Source organism: Amborella trichopoda, chromosome 3, assembly GCF_054954075.1.
Source record: "Amborella trichopoda isolate Santa Cruz 75 chromosome 3, AtrichopodaSantaCruz75HAP2 v2.0, whole genome shotgun sequence".
Lineage (NCBI taxonomy): Eukaryota > Viridiplantae > Streptophyta > Magnoliopsida > Amborellales > Amborellaceae > Amborella > Amborella trichopoda.
Genome location: NC_142338.1, coordinates 57,490,650 through 57,513,733, shown reverse-complemented (window position 1 = coordinate 57,513,733; position 23,084 = coordinate 57,490,650). Strand labels below are relative to the sequence as shown.

General features: G+C 35.6%; 2 protein-coding genes across 2 annotated transcripts; both read left to right on the top strand.

The window, feature by feature from the left end:
* The first annotated feature begins 2,174 nt into the window (after window positions 1-2,174).
* LOC18429567 (protein LIKE EARLY STARVATION, chloroplastic) lies at window positions 2,175-8,161 on the top strand. Its single transcript, XM_006838852.4, has 4 exons — window positions 2,175-2,779; window positions 4,824-5,479; window positions 5,818-6,014; window positions 7,462-8,161. The coding sequence occupies exons 1-4, from the start codon at window positions 2,344-2,346 to the stop codon at window positions 7,838-7,840; spliced, it is 1,668 nt and encodes a 555-aa protein (XP_006838915.1). The 5' UTR covers window positions 2,175-2,343; the 3' UTR covers window positions 7,841-8,161.
* A 3,822-nt stretch (window positions 8,162-11,983) lies between these two features.
* APG1 (S-adenosyl-L-methionine-dependent methyltransferases superfamily protein) lies at window positions 11,984-19,255 on the top strand. The gene is made up of 3 exons (XM_011623328.3): window positions 11,984-13,023; window positions 15,556-15,862; window positions 18,871-19,255. The coding sequence occupies exons 1-3, from the start codon at window positions 12,428-12,430 to the stop codon at window positions 19,024-19,026; spliced, it is 1,059 nt and encodes a 352-aa protein (XP_011621630.1). The 5' UTR covers window positions 11,984-12,427; the 3' UTR covers window positions 19,027-19,255.
* The last annotated feature ends 3,829 nt before the right edge of the window (window positions 19,256-23,084 follow it).

The window sequence follows — 23,084 nt, the reverse complement described above, 5'->3', positions numbered from 1 at the left end:
TTTTCGCTAGTGCGAGTTTAATAGAGGATTAGACATCCAAAATTTGGTGTCAAAATAGTTTATAGAAAATAAATAAAAAATAAAATAGTATAAAATAGTGTAGAGACATGACATTGTGATTGGGGCAATCTTGGTCCTCTCATCTAGGATAAAGGGAAGTATATAAGTTTTATGCTTTAGGGGAAGTATAGAAAGCTTACATAGGGAAAATTTTGTATGTCCAATCATCTATTAAACTCGTGGTAACAAACAATATAAAAAATATATTTCCAATAAAATAAAATGATCAAAATACCCATAAAAGATTCAATGGGTATTTTGGTCATTTTATTGTATCAAAAATTTATTTTTAATAACTTTTATAAATGCGCCCCAATGAGAATATAGCACGTATCAAATTTCATATTCATACAATTTATACAAAAAAAACTAAAAATAAAATACTTTGAGACATTTGATCGAATATCAAAGGGTGAGTGGCTCTCTTTATCAAAATTGACAGCTAGAGGGTAGGGAAAGCATAGACTTCTATGCTGTAGGGGAAGTACAAAAACCTTTCCCAAGTTTATATAAGGTTTGCAACCATAAAATGTAAAATTAAAGATGTACTGGAAAAATCCATAAAAAAAAAATTAATATTGAAAAAGCCTCTAATTAATCATCTCGACATCGAGATGTAAGAATATTAAAAAAAAAAAATATTTTGAGTCCCATAAATAGTGCATCTTGCAACACATTATCTACACCGTCCATTTTCAAGATTTTTATATGTTTATAGATCTACTTGATTTTAACTATTTTTGGAGTTTAAAATTTAATAATTAGATATGAAAAATAGATTTTTAGATAATCTTAAGAATTTTTTACTCCAAAATTATATGTTATGATAAAATTTGGAGGTGCACCTTAATTGGATTGTTTAAGGTTGCAACCTTGTAGAAACCACGCCCAAAGTTAAACGTTCTCTCTATAGGCAATTTAAAAGTTTATATAAGGTTGCAACATTAAAATGTAGAATTACTGATGCACCTCAAAAATACATCGGAAAAGGTTGTTTTAATGTTGAAAGACTCTCTAATTGATCATCTTGACATCGAGATGTATGAGTATATTAAAAAACAAAATTTTAAGTCCCACAAATAGTGCATCTTGGAACACATTATCTAGGTGGTCCATTTTCAAGATTTTCATATGTTTATAGATTTATTTGATTTTAATCATTTTTGGAGTTTAAAATTTTATTATTAGATATGAAAATGGGTTTTTAGATAATCTTAAGAATTATTTACACAAAAAATACATGTTATGTTAAAATTTGGAGGAGCTTTATTTGGAAGGGTTAAGGTTGCAACTTTATAGAAACGACACCTATTTAAATATGAGAAAAGTTTATATAGAGCCGAAGATCTAAACAATCAAATTAGAGCTTACTTCAATTTTTTCATTAGAAGATATTGTTTTGATGTCCAAATATCTTCAAATTGATCATCTTGATATTGAACATGAGAAAGAAATGGAATTCAAGTTTTGAAAATAGTGTATTTTGTAATGCATTTTTGGACTTTTAATTTTCAATATTTTCAAGTTTTCATAAATCTGTCGATCAATACTATTTTTTAAGCTCTAAGCTTTATAAATAAAAATAAAAATATATTTTAAGACCATCGCAAAGATTTTCAATGTTTAAACCACATTTCTCGATACTATTTTAATATGGGTGCGGTTTGTATAGAGGCTAGGCTCTAAACAATCAAATTAGAGCATACCTTCAAATGGTGTCGAGAAATGTGGTTTCAATACTGGAAATATTTGTGATAAAAGGGTGCGGTTTGTATAGAAAGTAGGCTCTAAACAATCAAATTAGAGCCTACCTTCAAATAGTATCGAGAATGTGGTTTCAACACCGGAAATCCTGTGTGATAGCCTTAAAATATATTGTCCATCTTTATTTATAAAATTTGAAACTTAAAAAATACTATAGATCGATAGATACATAGAAACTTAAAAAATTTGAAAATTAATGATTGAATACACTATTTTCAAAAACTTGAAATCCATTTTTTTTTTAGACTTCAAATCAACTTTTTCCTTTTTAATTATCCTCGCAATGAAAAAGTGGGAAGGATTGATTCCGGTCTCCAATTACACGTCAAACCAAAAGAATACAACAAATCATAAAAATTGTGGAGGGAAAGAGAGCAACCAGCATAAACGAAGAGAGAGAACCGTTAGACAGATTGCGTATTCATTTGAAAGCCATCTAGGCCCATATAAAGCCAGAGAGAGACCATCAAACTCATACTCTGCGAATCCCCTCCTCTCTCTATCTCTTGGTTCCCTGCAATGGCTGTCGATGCAGCTACTCTCTCAGGTCTCAACCACCGCCCTCGTATCCCTCTTCCCCAACAAAAGCGAAACCCCAAAAGCCAGATTCTTTTCCTGCATTTTCCTGGCAAAAAACACTTTATAATTCGAACAGTGAGGGCCGTTCATGGCGATGGACAAAATGGACCTGATCTCGGGACATGGACGAAGGAAGCGGTGGAAATGGATGAGAGTTCAGAGATTAAGAGGAGGAGCGAGCACTTTCAGAGAATGATGGAGGTTCCTTCTGATGAGAGAGATAAGGTTCAGAGGCTTCAGGTCATTGTTAGAGCAGCGGCCACGATTGCGGCTGCTCGAGCGCTAATGGCCGAGAAGCCCCCTTCTCTAAAGCCCCTCTCTGCAATGGTTCCTTCGGATCATAGCTCTTCTGCAACCTCTGGTACAAAACTAGAAGGTACCAATTTTTTCTTTCACTTCCCTCTCTATCTCTTAAGCTTCCTTCTCTCTCTATGGATACGGTGGTTATCAGTGTAGTTCTATTGGTTTTCGGTTATTGTATTCATTCGTAGTCATTTCAAGTGAAATTCGTTGGAATAATGCCCAGGACTCTCTGTATAATTAAATCCCAATACCATGCAGTCAAAACTCTCTCTCTCACTTTCGTATCAGCGCATTTCAGTTCCAGATAGGCAATTGTCTCTTGTACCATTGCATTTAAGTTCCATATTGGCAATTGCTTCGATTCATAAATCATAATTTCATATTGATATGAAATTGGCTAGAATTAGAACAACTATTGTGATATATGTATTACGTTGTAGATACCCAGTTGGCTCTCTCTCTCTCTGAGATATTGTTTTTATCTGGAGATTCTGGACCTATCGATGATGCATAAATGGATATATTTATTTTCAATTAATCAAAGTCCCCATTTCCTATATTGGGTCTTTATATCCAATTCCAGGTTTGTTTTATTGGATAGATATCATCCTCACAACTTTCATTGGGAGTATATTGACCATACATTCAGCCTGTTGTTAAATACGCATTGGAGCCTATATATCTTATTAAGCTTGAATTTTGAACAATCATTTACCCTTGTGATGCATGACAAACTGTATTTAACAAAAATCAATGTTTTGGAAATCGCCTGGTCCGAGGTACTGGCAGTTGGCCGAGGCGAGTAGACTCTGCCGTGTTATGTACAACCCTAGAAAAGGAAGAGAAGTCAAAAAGGAAAAAAAAAAGAGGTAAACGTAATCTTTAAAAATTGTTAAAACAAGAAAAAAATGAACGAAGTAATAGCAGTCACCAGGAGACTGAAAAGATAAAACAAAATCTATAAAAGACGGATTATTGGAGAACTTGAATATTTTTAAAAAAATTAAAGAAGGGAAAAACTATTCAAGTTCTCAAATCATCTTAAAAACTGTCAAAATCATCTCCCATAACACGCAGAAAAATGAACTTGAAGGCAAGAAAATTAAAATTGAGAGGAATAGAAGGAGGCCAGAAGGAACTGCAAAAAAGAAGTGAAACCGTAACTTAAATTTAATGAGTATTCGCCAAAACAGCCAAATGTAATATGTTTGACGTTGTACATGATACTATGATTTACTCATCTCCAAGAACCATGAATTATCCAAAGGAAAACTGTTTCATGCGTTAGGGAATGCGGTTTAATAGCGGCACCCAACACATCAAACATTCATATTCAAGATGGATTTGAAAAAATGGTCCCCTCTCATAAATGGAAATGAATAGTATTAAATAAAATAAAACAAATATGATTGTAAATTTTGGGATTTTATTTCTTTTCCCAGATTTATGTTCGCCATGGTAGAGATTGTCAGCCCCTAAATTTTGGGGGGGTTTGGTTGCAGCATGTAAATGGACAAGTCAGCAGACTCATCAAAACCTTAGCCTCACCAAAAAAAAAAAGAAACATTATTTGTGTAGTTTCTCATTTCCCTACAGGATTCTTTAACCTTGCATACCAATAATTAGGCCAGTATCAACTAGTATCAGTAACGCATAGAACTGATGAGTGCAATGTGAATTAGTTTTTACCCATAATGATAACTTGTGTTTTCATCCAAAGTCCAGTTTACAACTTCCCAGGTGTTATACTACTTCATTGTCGAGAGGTTCAATACCATGATTTATGTATCTGGAGGTGTCTGTGTGCCTTTGTGTGTGTGTATATGTGTGTCTGCATGGTCCATATTGTCATAGTAACATCAAAGACCACCTGCTTTATCACTGTCCGATCTTTAGGTTAGATGGTGATGCATGGAGGATCGTACCGTGCAATGCAATTGATGATATTGTCGGTTGGGTCCATTCCCATCCATCTCCATTGATTCCATTGATGTCACGGTGATATAGTATTGGAGTCATTATGACCATATGATCAGTTATGCAATGTCATTAATCGGCAAGTTCGCTTTACCAGTTCTAGGTGTGATTCTTACCATCTACATTTGCTAGGAGTGCAGGCCAAAAGAACATTAGCAACCTACCTCTCTCAGAAATCACAACACGGGAAACTCCTGGTCCAGATTTTTGGTCATGGTCTCCTCCTTCAGATAGTGGCCCGTCTGAGAAAGGAATGCAGATACAGAAGGCCAGACAATCAAGCTTAGATCAAAATTCTCAGAAATCCTTGTTAGAGAAGGAAAGATCCACTGATGTGTTGCCAATTCCTTTTGAAAGTAATTTGTCTTTACAGGGAAGCAATCAAATTCCCCTACTTTCACCTCTTCAATCACTAGTGGAGGTTGAAAAGGCAGATGGGTTACATTCTTTAGAGTCCCCTCCTCTAAAATCTGATAATGCGGTTGATGTGGTATTTTCAAGGCATGCAGAAGAGGCTGCAATGGCTCTGGGTAAGGTTGGAGAGGCATCCTCTTTTGGAGTTAATGCAGATGGGTCAAGGTGGTGGAAAGAAACAGGCACAGAGCAAAGACCTGATGGGGTAGTTTGTAGGTGGACACTTACAAGAGGAGTGAGTGCAAATAATGATGTGGAATGGGAAGAGAAGTACTGGGAGGCCTCTGATGAGTTTGACTATAAAGAACTTGGGTCTGAGAAATCAGGTCGAGATGCTGCTGGAAGTGCTTGGCGTGAGTTCTGGAGGGAGTCGATGTGGCAGGTATCCATTGCAATTTATTGTTTATGAAGGATTTATTACTCTTTTTTTTTGTATGGAAATAGAGTTGCTCTAGTTCAACTGATTAACTTTGATTACAAATCCAATGATAACTATGATGTTCTCCCTTCCTTGTTCATTTGGGTTTTGGTTGCTTTGTATCTGCAAGGGGCATTCAATATATACTTTTTTCATGAGTAACATCTATACCCATTCACTTCTTGCGATTTTATCAGATAACTAAAATATACTCCTCTGGGTGTCTCAAGGTTTGGTGTTGTTGGTACAAGTTAAATTTGTGTCACTTGTTTTGTGTTCTCAATCTGTTTGGGTTGTTGCAGGACCTAAGTAGTGGCCTGGTGAATATGGAGAAAACTGCAGACAAGTGGGGAAAGAATGGGAAGGGTGAAGAGTGGCATGAGAAATGGTGGGAGCACTATGATGCATCAGGAAAGGCTGATAAGTGGGCCCAAAAGTGGTGCCACATCGATCCAACAACACCTCTAGAACCTGGTCATGCTCATGTTTGGCACGAGAGGTACATTTTCCTTTCACCCTATAAGCGTTAAATTTAATTTACAAGAACATGCCTGAGATTCTTGAGTCCGCCTTTGTGCTTCTTATGCTCTGAAAAGCCAAGATTGAATCATCCTTAAACTTTACCTTTCTGTATTTTCCCTTAATTGATTGACACATTCTAAACTTACTTAAGTGACATTGATCCAAATGTGCACTTGATTGGTACGGAAGCCCTCAACATGCTTATCCCAAGTTCTTCAGAAACTAGACAGTTCGTTGTAAAGAGTGACTAACATACAGATAAATTTCTAGAAGTCAGGATTTTTTTGGGAATCTATTTTCTGATAATTCACACTATTTTGGCTGATATTGGTAAATAATTTGAGAACAATTTGATGAGTTCAGAGAGCTAACTTGGAGACTCTGTTTCCAGGGATTCCTGTTGTATTTTCTTACCCAGAAATAAAGAAGACCATGCCTACTGCTTTTCTTTGAAACTTATCGTGAGAATGGATATACAAATTAAATAATACCTTCTGAGATTAATAGCTGGCCAAAGCCTTTTTTTGTTGTTTTCCTGTTTTTAGGTTTCCATTCCTCAAAGCTTCCTGAAATCTATTTTTGACAATTTCAACATAATGCTGGTTCAAACTTTTTTTTAAAGATTACCCAGAGATTGTAAAATTTACCTTCCAGAGTCCCTTGTAATGTCCTTATATTCTAGCATGTTTGCAAATTTTAAATGACCTTTTATCAGGGCTGCCAGAAAATGTCCTGATTTATTTGAAATAAAAAAAGCTCTGTATTTTTTGAACTCCAGATTAATAGTAGAGAAATTGTCATGCAACTATGGTTACCAGTATTGACTGATTTACTACCTAAACTGGCATCTCATTACTAAATCCGCGTTGCATCACTGAATAAATCACCTCATTTACACACAATTAAGGGGTTCCTAATTAGTCAAGGCTGCCTTGTTTGGGACTTGGCAAGTTCATTTTTGAGTTCCTATTTCTATTCAATTTTGACAACAATTTAGGGCACCTTCTTTCCATTTGCTTAGAGAAGAATCATGGTTCCAATCTCCAGAGAAGAATCATGGTTCTGAGATCCATCTGTTGGACATGCTTTTCTGATTTTAGACCTGCAATTGCCATGGTCATAGAGAGGGAAAAATAAGCAATTTTTGAAAGAAAGTGACCATACAGATTAAGCAAAAAAAGGAAGCAGTATACTTTAAGGAATTATGGAAAACCAGCCAGTGAACATGGTGATGGATAGCTAGTGGAACCCACCTTGCAAGTTGTGCCCTGTTCCTGTGGGTTCCACTATCCTTCCTTTCACCATTTATCATTTTACTGTATGGTAGGGATCACCAGTGGATGATAGTTTTCTGTAGTCCATTGGACTTCTATTGTACTTCCCTTAGACTCTCTCTCTCTCTCTGAATGCCAACAATGACACAGGTGGGGCGAAGAATACGATGGGAAGGGTGGCAGCATGAAATATACTGACAAATGGGCAGAGCGCTCAGACTTTGGGGGTTGGACAAAGTGGGGTGACAAATGGGACGAGTCTTTTGATCCCAATGGCCATGGTGTTAAGCAAGGCGAGACTTGGTGGGAGGGGCTTGGTGGTGAACGTTGGAACCGAACATGGGGTGAGCAACACAATGGCTCGGGCTGGGTTCACAAGTATGGGAAGAGCAGTAGTGGTGAGCACTGGGATACTCATGTTCAGCAAGACACTTGGTATGAGAGGTTCCCTCACTATGGCTTTGATTTGTGTTTTGAGAATTCGAAGGAGTTGAGAAAAGTGACAAAGCCGAAGAGGCATGAGCTATGAAAAGCATCGGAAACTGGAGTGGCCCTAAACTTTTTATGTTCTTCCTTTTTTCTCTCTTCATTTTTCTGTTGGTACTTTGGGATGCACTTTTCTTGCTTGCTTGAAGCTATCTTTTTTCTTTGATGTTTCTTTATTTGTTTTACCTGTCTGTAATTTTTCATGATCTGAATACTTGCGTGTAGCATGTGGCCCATGCGCTTGGCCTGAAGCCTTAGTTTGAACTTTGAAGGGAGCAACATCAATGTTTTGTTTTCAACATTGATTCATGTATGTAGTTTATAAGAATAAATTTTCTATGATGGTTACATTAATTTGAGCAAACAATGACTCTTTTGTTGTTTCCCCCCCTTAAAGTTATTGGAATTTTAAGAATAAATTTTGCAGTATAGTTTGGACAGGGACATAATGCATATCTATTAGTGTATTAAGGAGATGAATACTGTAATGCCAATCTGGTGACAAGTGGCATCGTTGGGGATCGTCCGATGAGATAATGGCTCTCTTTTAAGATGCTAGAGTTGACACTAAATAAAAAACAATTGACAAATCTGTGTTTGAGAGAGACTGCAACTCATTTCTATGGATCGCTTATACATAGGGAACTTCGGAAACATTGTTTTGGTTGATTTGATTATTTGGAGGGGAAAAATTGAATTGAGATGCCTATACCAACTTAAATGGAGGCTATAGAATTGACTAGCATTCGCATATATCAAGAGATGATTAGGAGGTTCCTTGCATTTCACTTCTGCTACCATAGCTGTTGATTCCCTTTTGATTTATTAAGAAGCAAAGAATTGTGCGTGAAAAAGGCTTCAAAATCGGCTGATTCAACCGCAACATGCCTACTAAGTCTACATGAATAAGTGAATACATAGAAACTTGTGGGAAGTAGTTTCAATTAGGTACTGAATCGCAAAAGGCTTCAAAATCGGCTGATTCAACCGCAACATGCCTACTAAGTCTACATGAATAAGTGAATATATAGAAACTTGTGGGAAGTAGTTTCAATTAGGTACTGAATCGCAAAAGGCTTCAAAATTGGCTGATTCAACCGCAACTTGTCTACATGAATAAGTGAATACATAGAAACTTGCGGGAAGTAGTTTCAATTAGGTACTGAATCGCAATGGGACACGTTTGCTGTGTTCGAAGGCTTTCGGTTCTGTCACATGGGAGGAAAATATTAAATGCTTCAACATGAAAATATATATCCGTGATGCGCTTTGGGCTCTACTTCCCGGCCCTTAGAAACTAGGACTGGGCCACCGAATGTAGCCTGAGGGTTCAGCCCTTATTTCTTTATCGTTTTATCTTTAATTTTACTTGGCTTGGTCCGGGCCAAGCCGTGCTTAGGCCGGCCATTGGGGAAACAGGGTCAGGCTAGGGTTAGGGCTGGCCCGGCCTTTTGCCAGCCCTATAATCTGGTGGGAACGCACTCTCCTTTGTGTCTAGGGTTAATGACCATGATCTAATACTCCTTCGGTTGTCTAGAGGAGCACCATCCTATGCGAACGTATGATCATCAAAGTTAAGTTGGTTGTCTAGAGGTGCGAGTTTGAGTTTTTGTGCTGACATACTAACATATGACCATCATAGTAAAGTAGTAAATATAGGATGGCCTGTTCTACCTCTTACTTAAAATTCGGGAAATTTGTTAAAGTACCTACGAGAGATTAAGTATTTAATGGTTTGCCTTTGTACTTTGATGTAAAATACTCATCAAAAGACACATAATCATGAGTTAAAACAGTGACAAATGTTTAAAATGCTAAATAATGCATGTTTCATAGATATTTTTTAAAATTTTCCTTGAAATATTGTATACCTATATCAAGAATCATCCATTCGAATCAACATCGCCAGGGAGACTGGCTCGATTCATTGTTGGAATGGGGAATTGGCTTGTCTCTATTGTTTGTTGGAATGGAGAATTGGTCTGATTTAGGGATTCATATGATTTTATTAAGAATGGGCAATACGTCAATTAGAAGAACATGTGATATAGGTCATGGAATAGGGCCATTCTCACTTAATTTATTTATTTTTAATATTTTAATACTTATTGACGCAGAGAATTATCCGCAATGGATCAAAATAACTTATTTGGAGCGGCTCACTAGAAGCGTAATCCGGGACCCAATTCCGAGTTTACTACACTGGGTCCATCTGAAAGCACTCTCCCCATGTGTTTTTGCAAAGCAATTAAAGTAAGGGCCTGTCTAATTATTAGACATTGGAGCTTCCGGAAACAGCAGCTTCAGATATAAATGCTTATCATGTTTCTTAAAGAGGAAGTGCTGCATTATTTTGGAAAAATGCTTTCCACAATAACAATAAGAAACACTTATTTGGGGAAGAACTTTAACGTGTGGTTCTTGCGGTTATTAGAATAGGCAGATTTGGTAACCTACTTTTCCACCAATAAAACAAGGTATTAATATAAAAAACTATACACATATAAAGTATGAGTAATTTGACCTTTAAGAGGCCCGGAATAAATAATAAAAGGGAAAACATCTCAATATCTTATATTTTTAGGTTTCATTGATTGATAAGTCCAAGGTTTAAAAAGGTTTCTTCTAACCCTTTGGCCATTGTAATCATATTTTTTATACTAAACAAATGTGAGAAAAACGTGTTATTTTTAAACCCAATTCTTTCTCTCTCTTCACTTATATACCCTAAACTTCTATTTTTCTCTCTCTTCTTGCATCTCTCTCTTCATGTGTTTCTCTAAATACCTCTCTCTTTTTCTGATAACCTCTCACTTCCATGAAGCCCTTCTCTTTGTAGAAGTTTGGGATGAAAACTTTTAGAAAAAATATGTCTTTTTAGATTTGTTTGGTCTAAAAAACAGGTTTAAATTAGCTAAGGGGGTTAGAAGAAATAAAATCTACAATTTTTATGCCTCAAGATATCTGTTAAAATTTTGGATCTATTGTGAAACGAAACCTAAAAATAGAAAGTATGAAGATATTTTTCCATAATAAAAATACCTTTGCTTATTTAGCGTTGTAATAAAGAGCACAATGTTGGGTTCCTAATAAGGATGAGGAACAATTAGAGGTATGTACGTCATTTTATACATGCAAGCCATTTTGGTGCCAAATGATAGAAATACCTTTATTTATTCCTCATTGCTAACCTTAAAAGTATGCTTCTTTTTGTAATATTGAATAATGCCTCTTGAGGATTAAATTATTGAGATGTCCTAATTTGGGAAAGGGTTTCAAACCCTTAAATAATAACTTCTTACTATAAAATATACTGAAAAATAAAAAAAAAACATTTTTTTAAAGGAATAATGTTGAAAAACCTTTTGATTGATCATCTCGACATCGAGATGTATAATCATGAAAAATAAAAAGATTTTAAGTCTCAGAAATAGTGTATTTTACAACATATTATCTACACCGTCCATTTTCAAGATTTTCATATGTTTATAGATCTACTTGATTTTAACTATTTTTGAAATTTTAAATTTTATAATGAGATATAAAAATATATTTTAAAATAATCCTAAAAGCATTTTACATCAAAATTATATACCATGATAAAATTTGAAGGCACACCTTACCTCTACAGCTACGGATGTGTCGTATCCCAACTACACCCACGCTTTCCCAAATATTACGACCATTCAATTAATGATGGAAAAGGGCACTTGAACCACTGAAAAATCGGATTTGTTTTATTTATTTGGACACTTTGGTAGTTTTGAGGCCCCAAAAGTTTTTATCTAAGAAAAGATTGACGAGAAATAGATTATGAGAGAGAGCAGTTAAAATCAATAGAGGGAGGAGTGCACATATGAGTAGAATAAAAAAAAAAAAAAAAAAAAAAAAAAAAAAAAATATATATATATATATATATATATATATATATATATATATATATATAAAAACAACCTACCTCCAACTTAATTTTTTCTCTTATATATATATATATATATATGAAAACAAACTTTCTAAGTAAATACCTCCTAGGGAAATTTTTTTTTTTTTTTAAAAAGATATACACAAAAATCATTTTGGCCTTTGATGCTGACTTTTGTACCCCAGTAGTACATTGCTGCAGCGCACCATCACATTTCGAGAGGGCACAGACCGCCTTAAAATAACTATTAGACCGAAACTGAGTACTGCATGACCGCCTTTTACATATTACCGTGAGTCCTAGAATCCAATAATATCTAGCGCCAGATCGCTTTTACAACTGTTGGACTGCCTTTGTAACTGTTGTACCATACTTTACACCGTGCTAAAGCTCTACTACTTGACAAAATTTTACACAATACCGTAGCCCTACTATCGGACAACACTTTAAATATTGCTGGAGTCCTATTGTCGGACAGCCCACTATTTTGGAGGGATAGAAGAGAGTGAAGGTAGTTTAGGCATTTTTTTTATTTTTTATTTTGTTGGAGGTATTTGTATAGGAAGTCTATTTTGAAAAAAAAAAAAAAAAAAAAAAAAAGCTTGGGGTACGTAAACACGCAACACGTAACGTTATCGTACTCCCAAATACTGATTCTTGTATAGAAGGGGAATCTCCCCTTTGCCCTCCATCTCCTCCGCAACTTTAATGGCTTCTTCTATAATCGCCCCCGGAACTGAGACACTGGCTCTCATGAAACCAAGGCCTTCAAATGGAGCCCTCTCCATGAAAACCCAACTTCCCAATCACCTAAAACTAGGGTTTTTCAAGTCGGATTTGCAGGGAACACTCTTCCTCAAAGTGGGTTCATTGAGTACTCAGAGAATGCCTGTAATTCAGAGTCCCAAGTGCAGTCTCTCTTCCTCTAGGCCAGTTTCACAACCAAGGTTTATCCAGCATAAGAAAGAGGCTTTCTGGTTCTATAGATTTCTTTCCATCGTTTATGACCATGTAATAAACCCTGGCCATTGGACTGAGGATATGAGAGATGAAGCTCTTGAACCAGCTGATTTGAATGATAGGAGAATGACAGTTGTTGATGTTGGTGGTGGAACTGGTTTCACAACTTTAGGGATTGTTAAGCATGTTGATGCTAAGAATGTGACCATATTAGACCAGTCTCCACATCAGTTGGCTAAGGCCAAGCAAAAAGAACCCCTCAAAGATTGCAAGATCATAGAGGGTGATGCTGAGGATCTCCCATTCCCAACTGACTATGCGGATCGATACGTATCGGCTGGAAGGTCTCTCTCTCTATCTATCTATCTATCTATTTATGCAGCTCACATGTTGAAATTATTGGGTTAGGGTCTTGGTTTATCCTCTGGTTTGGTATGTGTTAGTGATTTATGTGCACTAACTATGCTTTCATGCATTTTAACATTTTTGTTCTGAGCAGTTTTTATCTGCAAACCATTTTTATCCTTAATGAATTGGTTTTTAGTTCTGCATATCTATGATAGTCCTGCGTTGATTTGAATTTATAGCCCTGTTCTCTCAATGTAAATGCAAAAAACCTTAAAGTATCAATAAGAAAACTAAAAAGAGAGCATTTAGTGTGTCTTCATGCTCGTAGGCCTTAGCTATGTGAGCAGGGGACTTTCTTGCCTTAGTATTATTTGAGCATTTTCAGTTGCTTATTGGTAATCTAAACTAAAGGTTCGCTGGTTTTATCCTTAAATATTTTGGGCTGTATTGATGTAATTTGTTGTAATTGGTGGCCGTATCCCCATAAACTTCACCATACATAGCAGCTTTGTGGCTTAAATCAGCCATGTAAACAAAGAACAGGAAAAAATTATGTTAAAGATAATTTGTTTCCGTCTCCATAGAAATTCTATACTAAAAGGATCAATGTTTCAAAAAGGGTTAGGCGGCCGTGGGGGTCCAGGCTGCCCAGTGCCTAGGCGGGCGCCCAAAACCTGGGCGGCCCAATTGAAAAAAAAGAAGAAGATAGAAGTTGAGAAGAGAATTTTGATAATCAATAAGACCATAATCCATATTTTCATACAATGTTAAAACAATGAAACCATACAAGCATACACTGATAGTCTGATACACTGTAGACTGTACACACAAAAGTTAGATAGTAGAACTAAAAACTAGAAAGTAGAAACTAAAAATAAGAAAAATAAAATATACAGAAATTCAGAAATATACAGCCTAGGACACAATAGTCAAGACTCAATAGTCAACAGTCAACACTCAAGTCTCAACTTAACAGTCAATACTCAATACCAAGAGTCTTCACTCATCGTCATCATCATCATTAGAAGGAATTGGGTTTGCCTCATCATATGCATTAGATTCGAGGCAATCATTGTTAGAGTCATCTCTCTTTTCAATATAACGCTCATCCTCCTCTGTTTCTTCTGAATCTGCATTTTACTCCTCCTCTTTTTACCTCCCTCTTATTAGTATGTGCAGATGAGACCCTAGGAGTTTTGGCTGCTCTACCTTCTATCTTTTTGTGCTTTCTTGATCTCAAATATTGTATAATCTCGTCCCTGGTAGCTTCAGGAACATTTATACACGGGATAATATCTCCCTTAATACCGGCAAGATGTTTTTTAAACCGGTAAGTTCTCCCATTAGTATCATTTCCACAATAATTACATTTAATACGATTTTTGTTATTCGGATTCGGGTTATAACCATACTTCCAACCCAGATCACCACTTCTAAAAGAACTTGGAGAAGATATTTCCATAGAACACGGCTCATTTTCATCATTTTCTGGTTCTTTTAAATTCAGAAATTGTCTAATCTCATCCCGAATAGCTTCATGAACCTTTTTACAAGAAGCAACGTTCCCTTTAATACCAGCAAGGTGTTTCTTGAATCAGTTAATACCTCTATTGGTATCTTTTTCACAAAAATTACACCTTATACAATTTTTATCGTTTGGTTTTGGGTTATAACCATACTTCCAACCGGATCATTTCTTCTAAAAGAAGCAGAAATAGATCTATTTAAATGACAAGGATTTTGTTCCTGTTTTTGTTTTACAGAACTCATATATTGTTTATAGCTTCAAGAACTTTTTTACAAGGGGCAACATCCCCCTGACTACCGACAAGATGTTTTTTAAACAGGTTTATGCCCCATTTTGTATCTTTTTCACAATAATTGCATCTAGTGCAATTTTTGTCATTTGGATTCGGGTTATATCCATATATTCAACCCGGATCTCCACTTCGACTAGATTCTGAAGAAATCTCAAAATAAAGCACGCAATATGAAAAATAAAGTTTTGCACTTACTTTGATTGCTCGAACTCCAAACTCCTACCTCTGATATGTTTTCAGGTGCTAAAATAATAAAAAACACCATCTACTAGGATTATAAAACTCCAAAACTAAATCTAATCTACTTGGGTGATGTTTGGATCTGTTTTTCGTAACTTAGAGAAACACTTCGATCTAATGAAAATCACAAAATTTAGTTTTTTTGAGGTTTCTTTCTCTCTACAATGTGTTTTTGTGGGTTTAGGTTTCAAATGAACACAAAACTCATCCTTAAAAGCTTTTATGTTTAAAAAAACTCAATAGAACAAACAAATAAAAAATAAAAAATAAGAAAATTCTGCCCCTAGGCGGGGAGCAGGCACTGGCCTGTAGGTGCCTAGGGACTGCCGCCTAGGCTTGGGTGATGCGCCCAGGCCTTCTGGACCGCCTAGGCGCTGGGCGGTCTGCTTTTTTGAACAATGAAAAGGATGAAACAAAATTACCATTAAAAAGTGACATAACGAGTCATTTTTGTTGACCATTTTTCAGCATTGAGTACTGGCCAGATCCCCAAAGAGGCATCAAGGAAGCATATAGAGTCTTAAAATTAGGGGGCAAAGCCTGTCTCATAGGTCCTGTACACCCAACATACTGGTTATCACGTTTCTTTGCTGACATGTGGATGCTCTTCCCAAAAGAGGAGGAGTACATTGAGTGGTTTGAAAAGGCAGGCTTTAAAGATGTCCAACTCAAAAGGATTGGTCCAAAGTGGTACAGAGGTGTGCGTAGGTATGGTTTGATCATGGGATGCTCGGTAACTGGCGTGAAAAAAGCTTCAGGTGATTCTCCCTTGCAGGTATGTTACTTGGATTGCCATATGTGTATGCCCATTTCTATGAGTTACTGATTATGTCGATGTTCATGGATATTTTGCTCGAGTATGCCTACCGTTAGATTGATTTCTGTTTTGGAGATGATTATATAGATTTTCATACATCTAACTTCATGAGTATGTTTATTTGTTAATGAAAGTAGGGCTACTTGGGTTTATTGTGGTTTGAGATGATCATTTAGTTTTCCATATATATCATTGTATAATTATTTCTATTTTCCAATGAACATTTACTTTTGTGGGTATGTGCTCGAGTATGTCTGTTGTACCTTGTTCCATGTCACTACCCTATATGAGGTACACTTGTAATTATTTGGTTGTGAAGTATTTCAGGGTATTATTATTTACTCATAGATGTTTTGGAGATGGTATCAAATAGCTGTGATTGAAATCCTTGCAGACTTTGAATGTGTATATATCATTAAGACGAACAATAATCTCAGTTCTAGGTTTGTGCTTTGTGTATGTGGGCTTCCCTTTATGAATATGTATGCATGTGGGTTTAGTTCAGAAACCTTGGGGGATGAGTGTGGCTTTATGATTCGTTTCCCAATATCCCACTACCAAATAACCAAGAGGACCTAAGTATGAGAAGGAAGGTCTTGGTATGTGTGTTTGTCCTACACCTGTAGGTGTGCATGATTTATAATGGATTGACAGACCTTCTTTTGAGGTGTGAGTAACTTAAATTATAGTACAAAGCAATCTAGAATTATGTTGTTAAATGTGATTAAATTTTTATGAAATAATAATAAGGGTGCAGTTCATATAGAGCCGAGGCTCTAAATAATCAAAGTAAAGCGCACAGAATCTTTGTGATAGCCTTAAAATATATTTTCATCTTTAACTATAAAATTTAAAGCTTCAAAAATAGTGTAAATCGAGCAGGTCTATGAAAACTCGAAAAATGCGCTACAAGATGCACTATTTCCAAATCCTGAAATCCATTTTTTTTCTCATGTCCATGCATCTTGATGTCGAGATGAACAATTTGAGGATGTTTGGGCATCAAAACAACCTCTTCTAGTGAAAATTTTGAGGTGGGCTCTAATTTGATTGTTTTGAACCTTGGCTCTATAAACTTTTTCCTAATAATAATGAGGCAAATTAAACAGTTTACACTAAAGCTGCATAATTTAGGACTGAGAAAGTCCAAGAACATTTTGTCTTACGAAAAAAGTTTTGTGCTTTCTCGAAACATTAAACCTGGTTTTATGTGGACCAGATGCAAGATAGGCTAAGATGCAATGTTGTGTAAATTAAAAAAATCAATTAATCAACCAGCAGAAGCATGTCGTCTAGATCGTATATTTCTAGTTACTCATGGCTGAGTGAAGTGAGCGTTTGAATGCTTCATCTTATTAATAACTTGCACGTAGTAACCTTATTTTGGGATGGCATTCCTACTTCTAGAACAATGCTTCCAGGATGATTCTGATCGGAAGAATGTCTCCTGTCCCACTTTATTGCCTCATGTACTGCCTGAGATTTCTTGTAACCATCCAAAATACATATTTTCCATAAAAATGCCTAAAAATTTGGGTAGTGGTTATCTGTGTTAAATATGAAAACTGGCATCTAACTTTGGGCTTTTGTTCCTTTTATTAGAAGGGACATGTTTTGGAGCCTAGCACTCGTTTGTAAACTTGCAGTACCATTTATCCACTTGAAAGAAAAAAGTAGTACTTTAGCTAAGTAATCTTCCGACCTCGTTGTTGTCCAGAAATTTAAAGAAAAGGAATATTGCTTAGGCTTATCAGGTTTATCGTTGCCATCTGGTAGACTTTTTATCTGTATATAATATATATCCCATTTCTGACCATATTTGTACCCTATGGGTTGAAATGGGGCATTATATGTTCCTAAACCTTTGGGACCTTTAACATTCACCTTATTTGGAGAGGTGAAGCTGGTGGCAAAGGAAATTTTATGCTGTTTGGATGTGCATTTTGGCTGTGTTCTGGAAATTGTCTAAACCAAAAATGTAAAGGACTTTCTCGTAAGTAAATATGGAACATGCAGAGATAACCATTAGGAGATTTAGAAAAGGAAAGTTGCATGTGCGTATGTATGGTACCTTACAATTATTGGGATATATAGAAAGTGCCTCTTGCAATCAACCAGAAGGGTTGAAACATAGCTATTTGTCAAGTAATTCTTAGGGTATGCTTAGCCAAGTGTGCAACATGATCTGGGTTTGCAAGCTCTATTGACATTATAGGTCAGTCATTTCAGCATCTGAAGTTGCATGTATGCATTGTGTTATCACATGTTGGTTCAGGAGTGAAAAGAGATCTCCCACTTTGCATTACATGCTTAGTTCTTTAGAAAGGTAGCAATACAGTACATAAGTTCAATTCAGTTCCTTCAATATTATTTATCATTCAGGAAATCCAGTAAATTCCCTATTCATCATGAGAGAGAGATCATTTTATGCATATCGCTTTGAAACTTTTGGATGGGCATCAAACCCCCTATTCGTCAACGAATTGTTCACACACTGTAAATGTCCTAGACTGTTCAGAGTTCAGATGAGCATTTGGAGATGCAGATTAAGTATGAGTGCCCAAGCCATGTTAATCTTTCATTGTCTGCCTTTTAATTCTTGCTTTCATCCTTTAAGTGGCTAAGCAGGTTAGTGTTTTGCATGTTCTTTTGCTTCTTTTTTTTTTTGTCTTTTTAATTTCTTTGATGAAAGAAACTCTTGATTTCATTGTGTGCTGAAAATATGCATGCCCTTGTGAAATTCGTTCACTTAACCGATCAACAAAAAAACAAAAAGTTATATAGTATGCTTTCTCATTCTCGAGGCTTAACGGCTTCTCATTTTCTTTTTTGTTCTAATTCAATACTTGAGGCTTATCAACATTGACATTTTATAACTAGGCCTTGTAGGCCTTGTAAACATCAAGATTGCATCTGAAAATTCTCGTCAATATGTGGCACCATAACTTTATTTGAGTTTTGTGCAGCTTGGTCCGAAGGTTGAAGATGTTAACAAACCTGTCAATTCATTCGTGTTCATATATCGGTTCATCCTTGGGAACATATGTGCTGCGTACTTTGTGCTTGTCCCAATTTACATGTGGATCAAAGATAAGATTGTTCCCCAAGGTCAGCCCATTTGAGAGAGAGAGACGGCATTTCATGCCAAACTATCTTGAGACTCTTTTTCAAGTTCTTGATTTTTTAGCCTTCACGTGGTTTTGACTTTTAAGTATTTTGTAGTTGTTTGTATGATTTTCTAATAATCAGAGTCCGCAAGTTAACACCTTTGGCATATGGCCATATGGTATGCCTGTGTTCTTTTTTTGACCTTTGGCATATAGCCATATACTATGCGTGTGTTCTTTTTTAGCTTTTGCATTTTCTGTTGAGCCCAAAGCTCAGCTGCAGGATGCTAGGTTTCTGCCTTTGCTGCATGCTTCCTTAATGGCTCTCTCTCTCTCTCTCTCTCTCTGTTTGTGTATGTTTTTAGTTTATTACGAAATTCTGAGAGCCAACAGCATTATCGGTCTATAATGATTCTTATCGAACTAAGGTATCCTGGACTTAGTCTCAGCCCATCAAATATGGTAGCTCTCTTTGATGCTGGCAGTGTTAACCATGGATGGCTGGGGAGTGATTCTTCATCGTGTAAGTTCCATCGACAGACATGAAGGATCTGCATATATCCAAAGCAAAATAAAAACAGGTCACATTGTATACTTACACCTTGAATTTTAAAAACTGGCAAGCTGGCTCGGAACCAAGGTGAACGATCCAGGTCTAGGACCCCCTGTTTTGCCTCGTTTCCACCGATTCCCAGTTGTTTTCTTATTTTATAGAAAAAAACTGCTGAGAACCGGCCAGTTAGCTTCGGCCGGTTCTTAAGTCAGCTTTGAATTGGTGGGCGACGGGTTCAATTCACAGGTCAGGTTTCTTATTTGCTTCTTGTACTCTAATATTAAGAAAAGGAAAAAGTTTATATAAGGATGCTACCTTATAAGGTAGAACTACGTATGCCCCAAAAAAATCCATCGGAAAAGGTAGTTGAAAAATCATTTGATTGATCATCTCGACATCAAGATGTATGATTATGAAAAATAAAAAGATTTGAAGTATAGAAACATTTCTCTTAATTGGAACTAATTCATGAAAAAGGAAGTGGGATATGCGGCCATTACGATGTCTTTCTAAGTTCTTCAAAATCTTACAGTGCGACTTTGAGAACCTTATCCGTAACTATCCATGTGAAATTTCCCAACCATGCTTGTGCAAACCGATTAACTCTCAACTTTCCACCTTGATGGCAATAAACCTTCAAAACATTTCAGAGTGAATTACCTTTCATATTGAATATTGAAAAAATGTATGTACCATTTAGTTTTGATACAAAGATGGGACAATCATCAATGACCATTAAATTTGAAATTGGGTGGTTAAAGATGTCATTGTTTAAATATAAAATCCAAAATAAAATTTTTCGATTATTGCGACATTTTTATTTATTGGATTTTATATCCAATAGCTAAAAGTACTTGTGACCTATTTGTATAAAAAATAAATGGACTTTTCTTTTTGTCGCCCTCTTCCTCTCTTATGGAGAAGATCCACGTAACCTCTCTCTGTCTGCGCCTCCACCTTCTAGAGAAATTGGGTTTCATCATTAAAGGCCATTTTCACAATCTGTGCTCCATGGAAATCATACGAGAACTAAAACAGTGATTTCTAGAGAAATTGGGTTTCACCATTAAAGGCCATTTTCACAATCTGTGCTCCATGGAAATCATACGAAGACCAAAACAGTGATTTCTTCTTCTTATCCAAGAGCAGTTGATGAGGTTCATGATCAAGATGGATAAAACCCATCGATTTTCGCACTAATGTTAAGCCAATACGTCAAATTTATTTTCCGTTTCAAGGATTGGGCCCTGAACTTAACCATAAAAATTCATACGAAGTAAATTTTCCTGTGTTTATAGTCCCCCACATGTTGCTTTTTGCGGGTCTCAATTAGCTTGGGGGTTCATATTCTCCACTGTGAAATGTGGACTTTCCTGAGAGAGATCATGTTGATCTTTTAGCAGGTGGAAGCAAAAGAGCGTTAAGGAAATGTATTATGGGAAAGTTTTCTATGTTTCTTCTACAACGTAGAAGTTCTGTCTTCCCTATACCATCCAGTCGTCCAATTTTGATCAAGAGAGCCACTCACTGTTTGATCTTAGATCCGACATCTCAAAATATTTTATTTTTAGTTTGTTTTTATACGAATTGTATGAATATTAAATTTGGTACGTGCTATCTTCTCATTGGAGCACACCTATAAAAATATTAAAAATAATTTTTCAATAAAATATAATGACTAAAATACCTTTTGAAACTTTTAGAGGTATTTTGATCATTTTATTTTATTGAAAATATAGTTTTTATATTTTTTGCTAGTGCGAGTTTAATAGAGGAATGGACGTCCAAAATTTGGTGTCAAAATAGTTTATAGAAAAAAAATTAAAAATAAAATAGTATAGAGACGTGACATTGTGATTAAGGCAATCTTAGCCCTCCATTCAAATGGACGGTTGGATAAGGGAGAGGATAGAACTTCTATGTTGTAGGGAAATCATAGAAAGCTTGCCCATGTATTATTACTAATATAAATCTACTTTGTTGAAATAATGTTATTGTAAAGATCTATCTCAAATTTTGTTTATGTTTATACCATTTATTTTTTATTTTTTTTTGCCAAAATGTTCCACTTCGGACCATTATATATCGGTAAACCAATGTACCGGTAATAAATTTGTTTTGGTCAAAAAATTCGGTGGTAAAATATTAGGGCAAAAGTACAGGTCGCCAAATATTATATAAGTCAAATAATCATGAAAACTTCAGAGTTAGGCTTAAAAAAGAACAATGAACAAATTTTATATGCAAAGGTAAATAGAATTATAATGAAAAAATATCTCCATAAACTTCATTTTCAACTTTTATTTTTCCATTGATCCAAGGTTGCAACATCTATTTTACTACATAGAATTTCACTCTCTTATATCTCCTAATCTCCTAAACATATTTTATTTATTTATTTATTAATTATTTTGACCCAAATAAAATTAAAAAAAATAAATTTTTTTTTAAACCCCTCACTCGCATGATTCCCTTTCTCTCTCTCTTTGTAATGGTGTTCTTGATTTAGAAAAAAAAAAAAATTTTCTTTGGGTTATTTTTCCTTTAGTTTATCTATTACTTTGAGATATACAATCGTTTTGCGATAATATATTTTTGAGAAATTATCAGAAATATATCTTAGTTTTTGTCTAATTAAAAAAAAAAAAAAAACACCCATACTTTCATTAACTTCTTTCATACACTTTTTTTTTTTTTTTTTTCATTTTTGGCTTTTTTCTTTTCTATATCAAAAATAGCCTTCACGGTAGTCGTATTACTGTGAAGGTATGATGCATCATGGCACTTATAGATTCAAACATCACGGTAGTCGTATTACCTGTGATGACTATCACAGGTTATAGATTCAACCATAATATCTTGAGACATCACGGTACTTAAAGTACTGTGATGACTCTCACATGTTTTACGACACTAAAAATGTCGTTATTATATTTGATGATGATTACGGCAAAAAAATTACCGTAATGCTAAAGAGCATTATTACGATATTTTAAGTACCATAATGCTAAAGGGCGTCATGCCCACCAGGCTCAAATTGTCCTTCGGTTTTATACTTTGCCATGAATATTAAGCTTTGAGGATTTGGGGCTTGAATTTTTAATTTTTTGAATTTGCAAAGCCACACTTGCCAAGTTCCAAGTCTATTGCTGAACTTGTTAGGTTTATGTGGCCTTATGAGAGCTTGTATGAGCATTTTATATAGGGGAACATAAACTCAATGGGAATTTTGTTGACCATACTAGGCAAATGTTATTTGCTGATACTCGAACTAGGCTTGACGAGCTAGGCCAACTAAGGTTTGGAAAAACCCAAGATACCTAAACATAGGGATCTACCGAGAAGGGTTTAGTGGGTTATCCTTTGATGAGGTTGGAATATGCTTAGATGAGAGCCAAGGGACTGTGTGGCCCTTGCGTGTGATGAATAGCCTTTAGAGACAGAGCTAAAACCTCATCATTAATCATCACACAACATGTACATAGATAGCTATTTTGAGATCACCAATGAGGGTGAATCG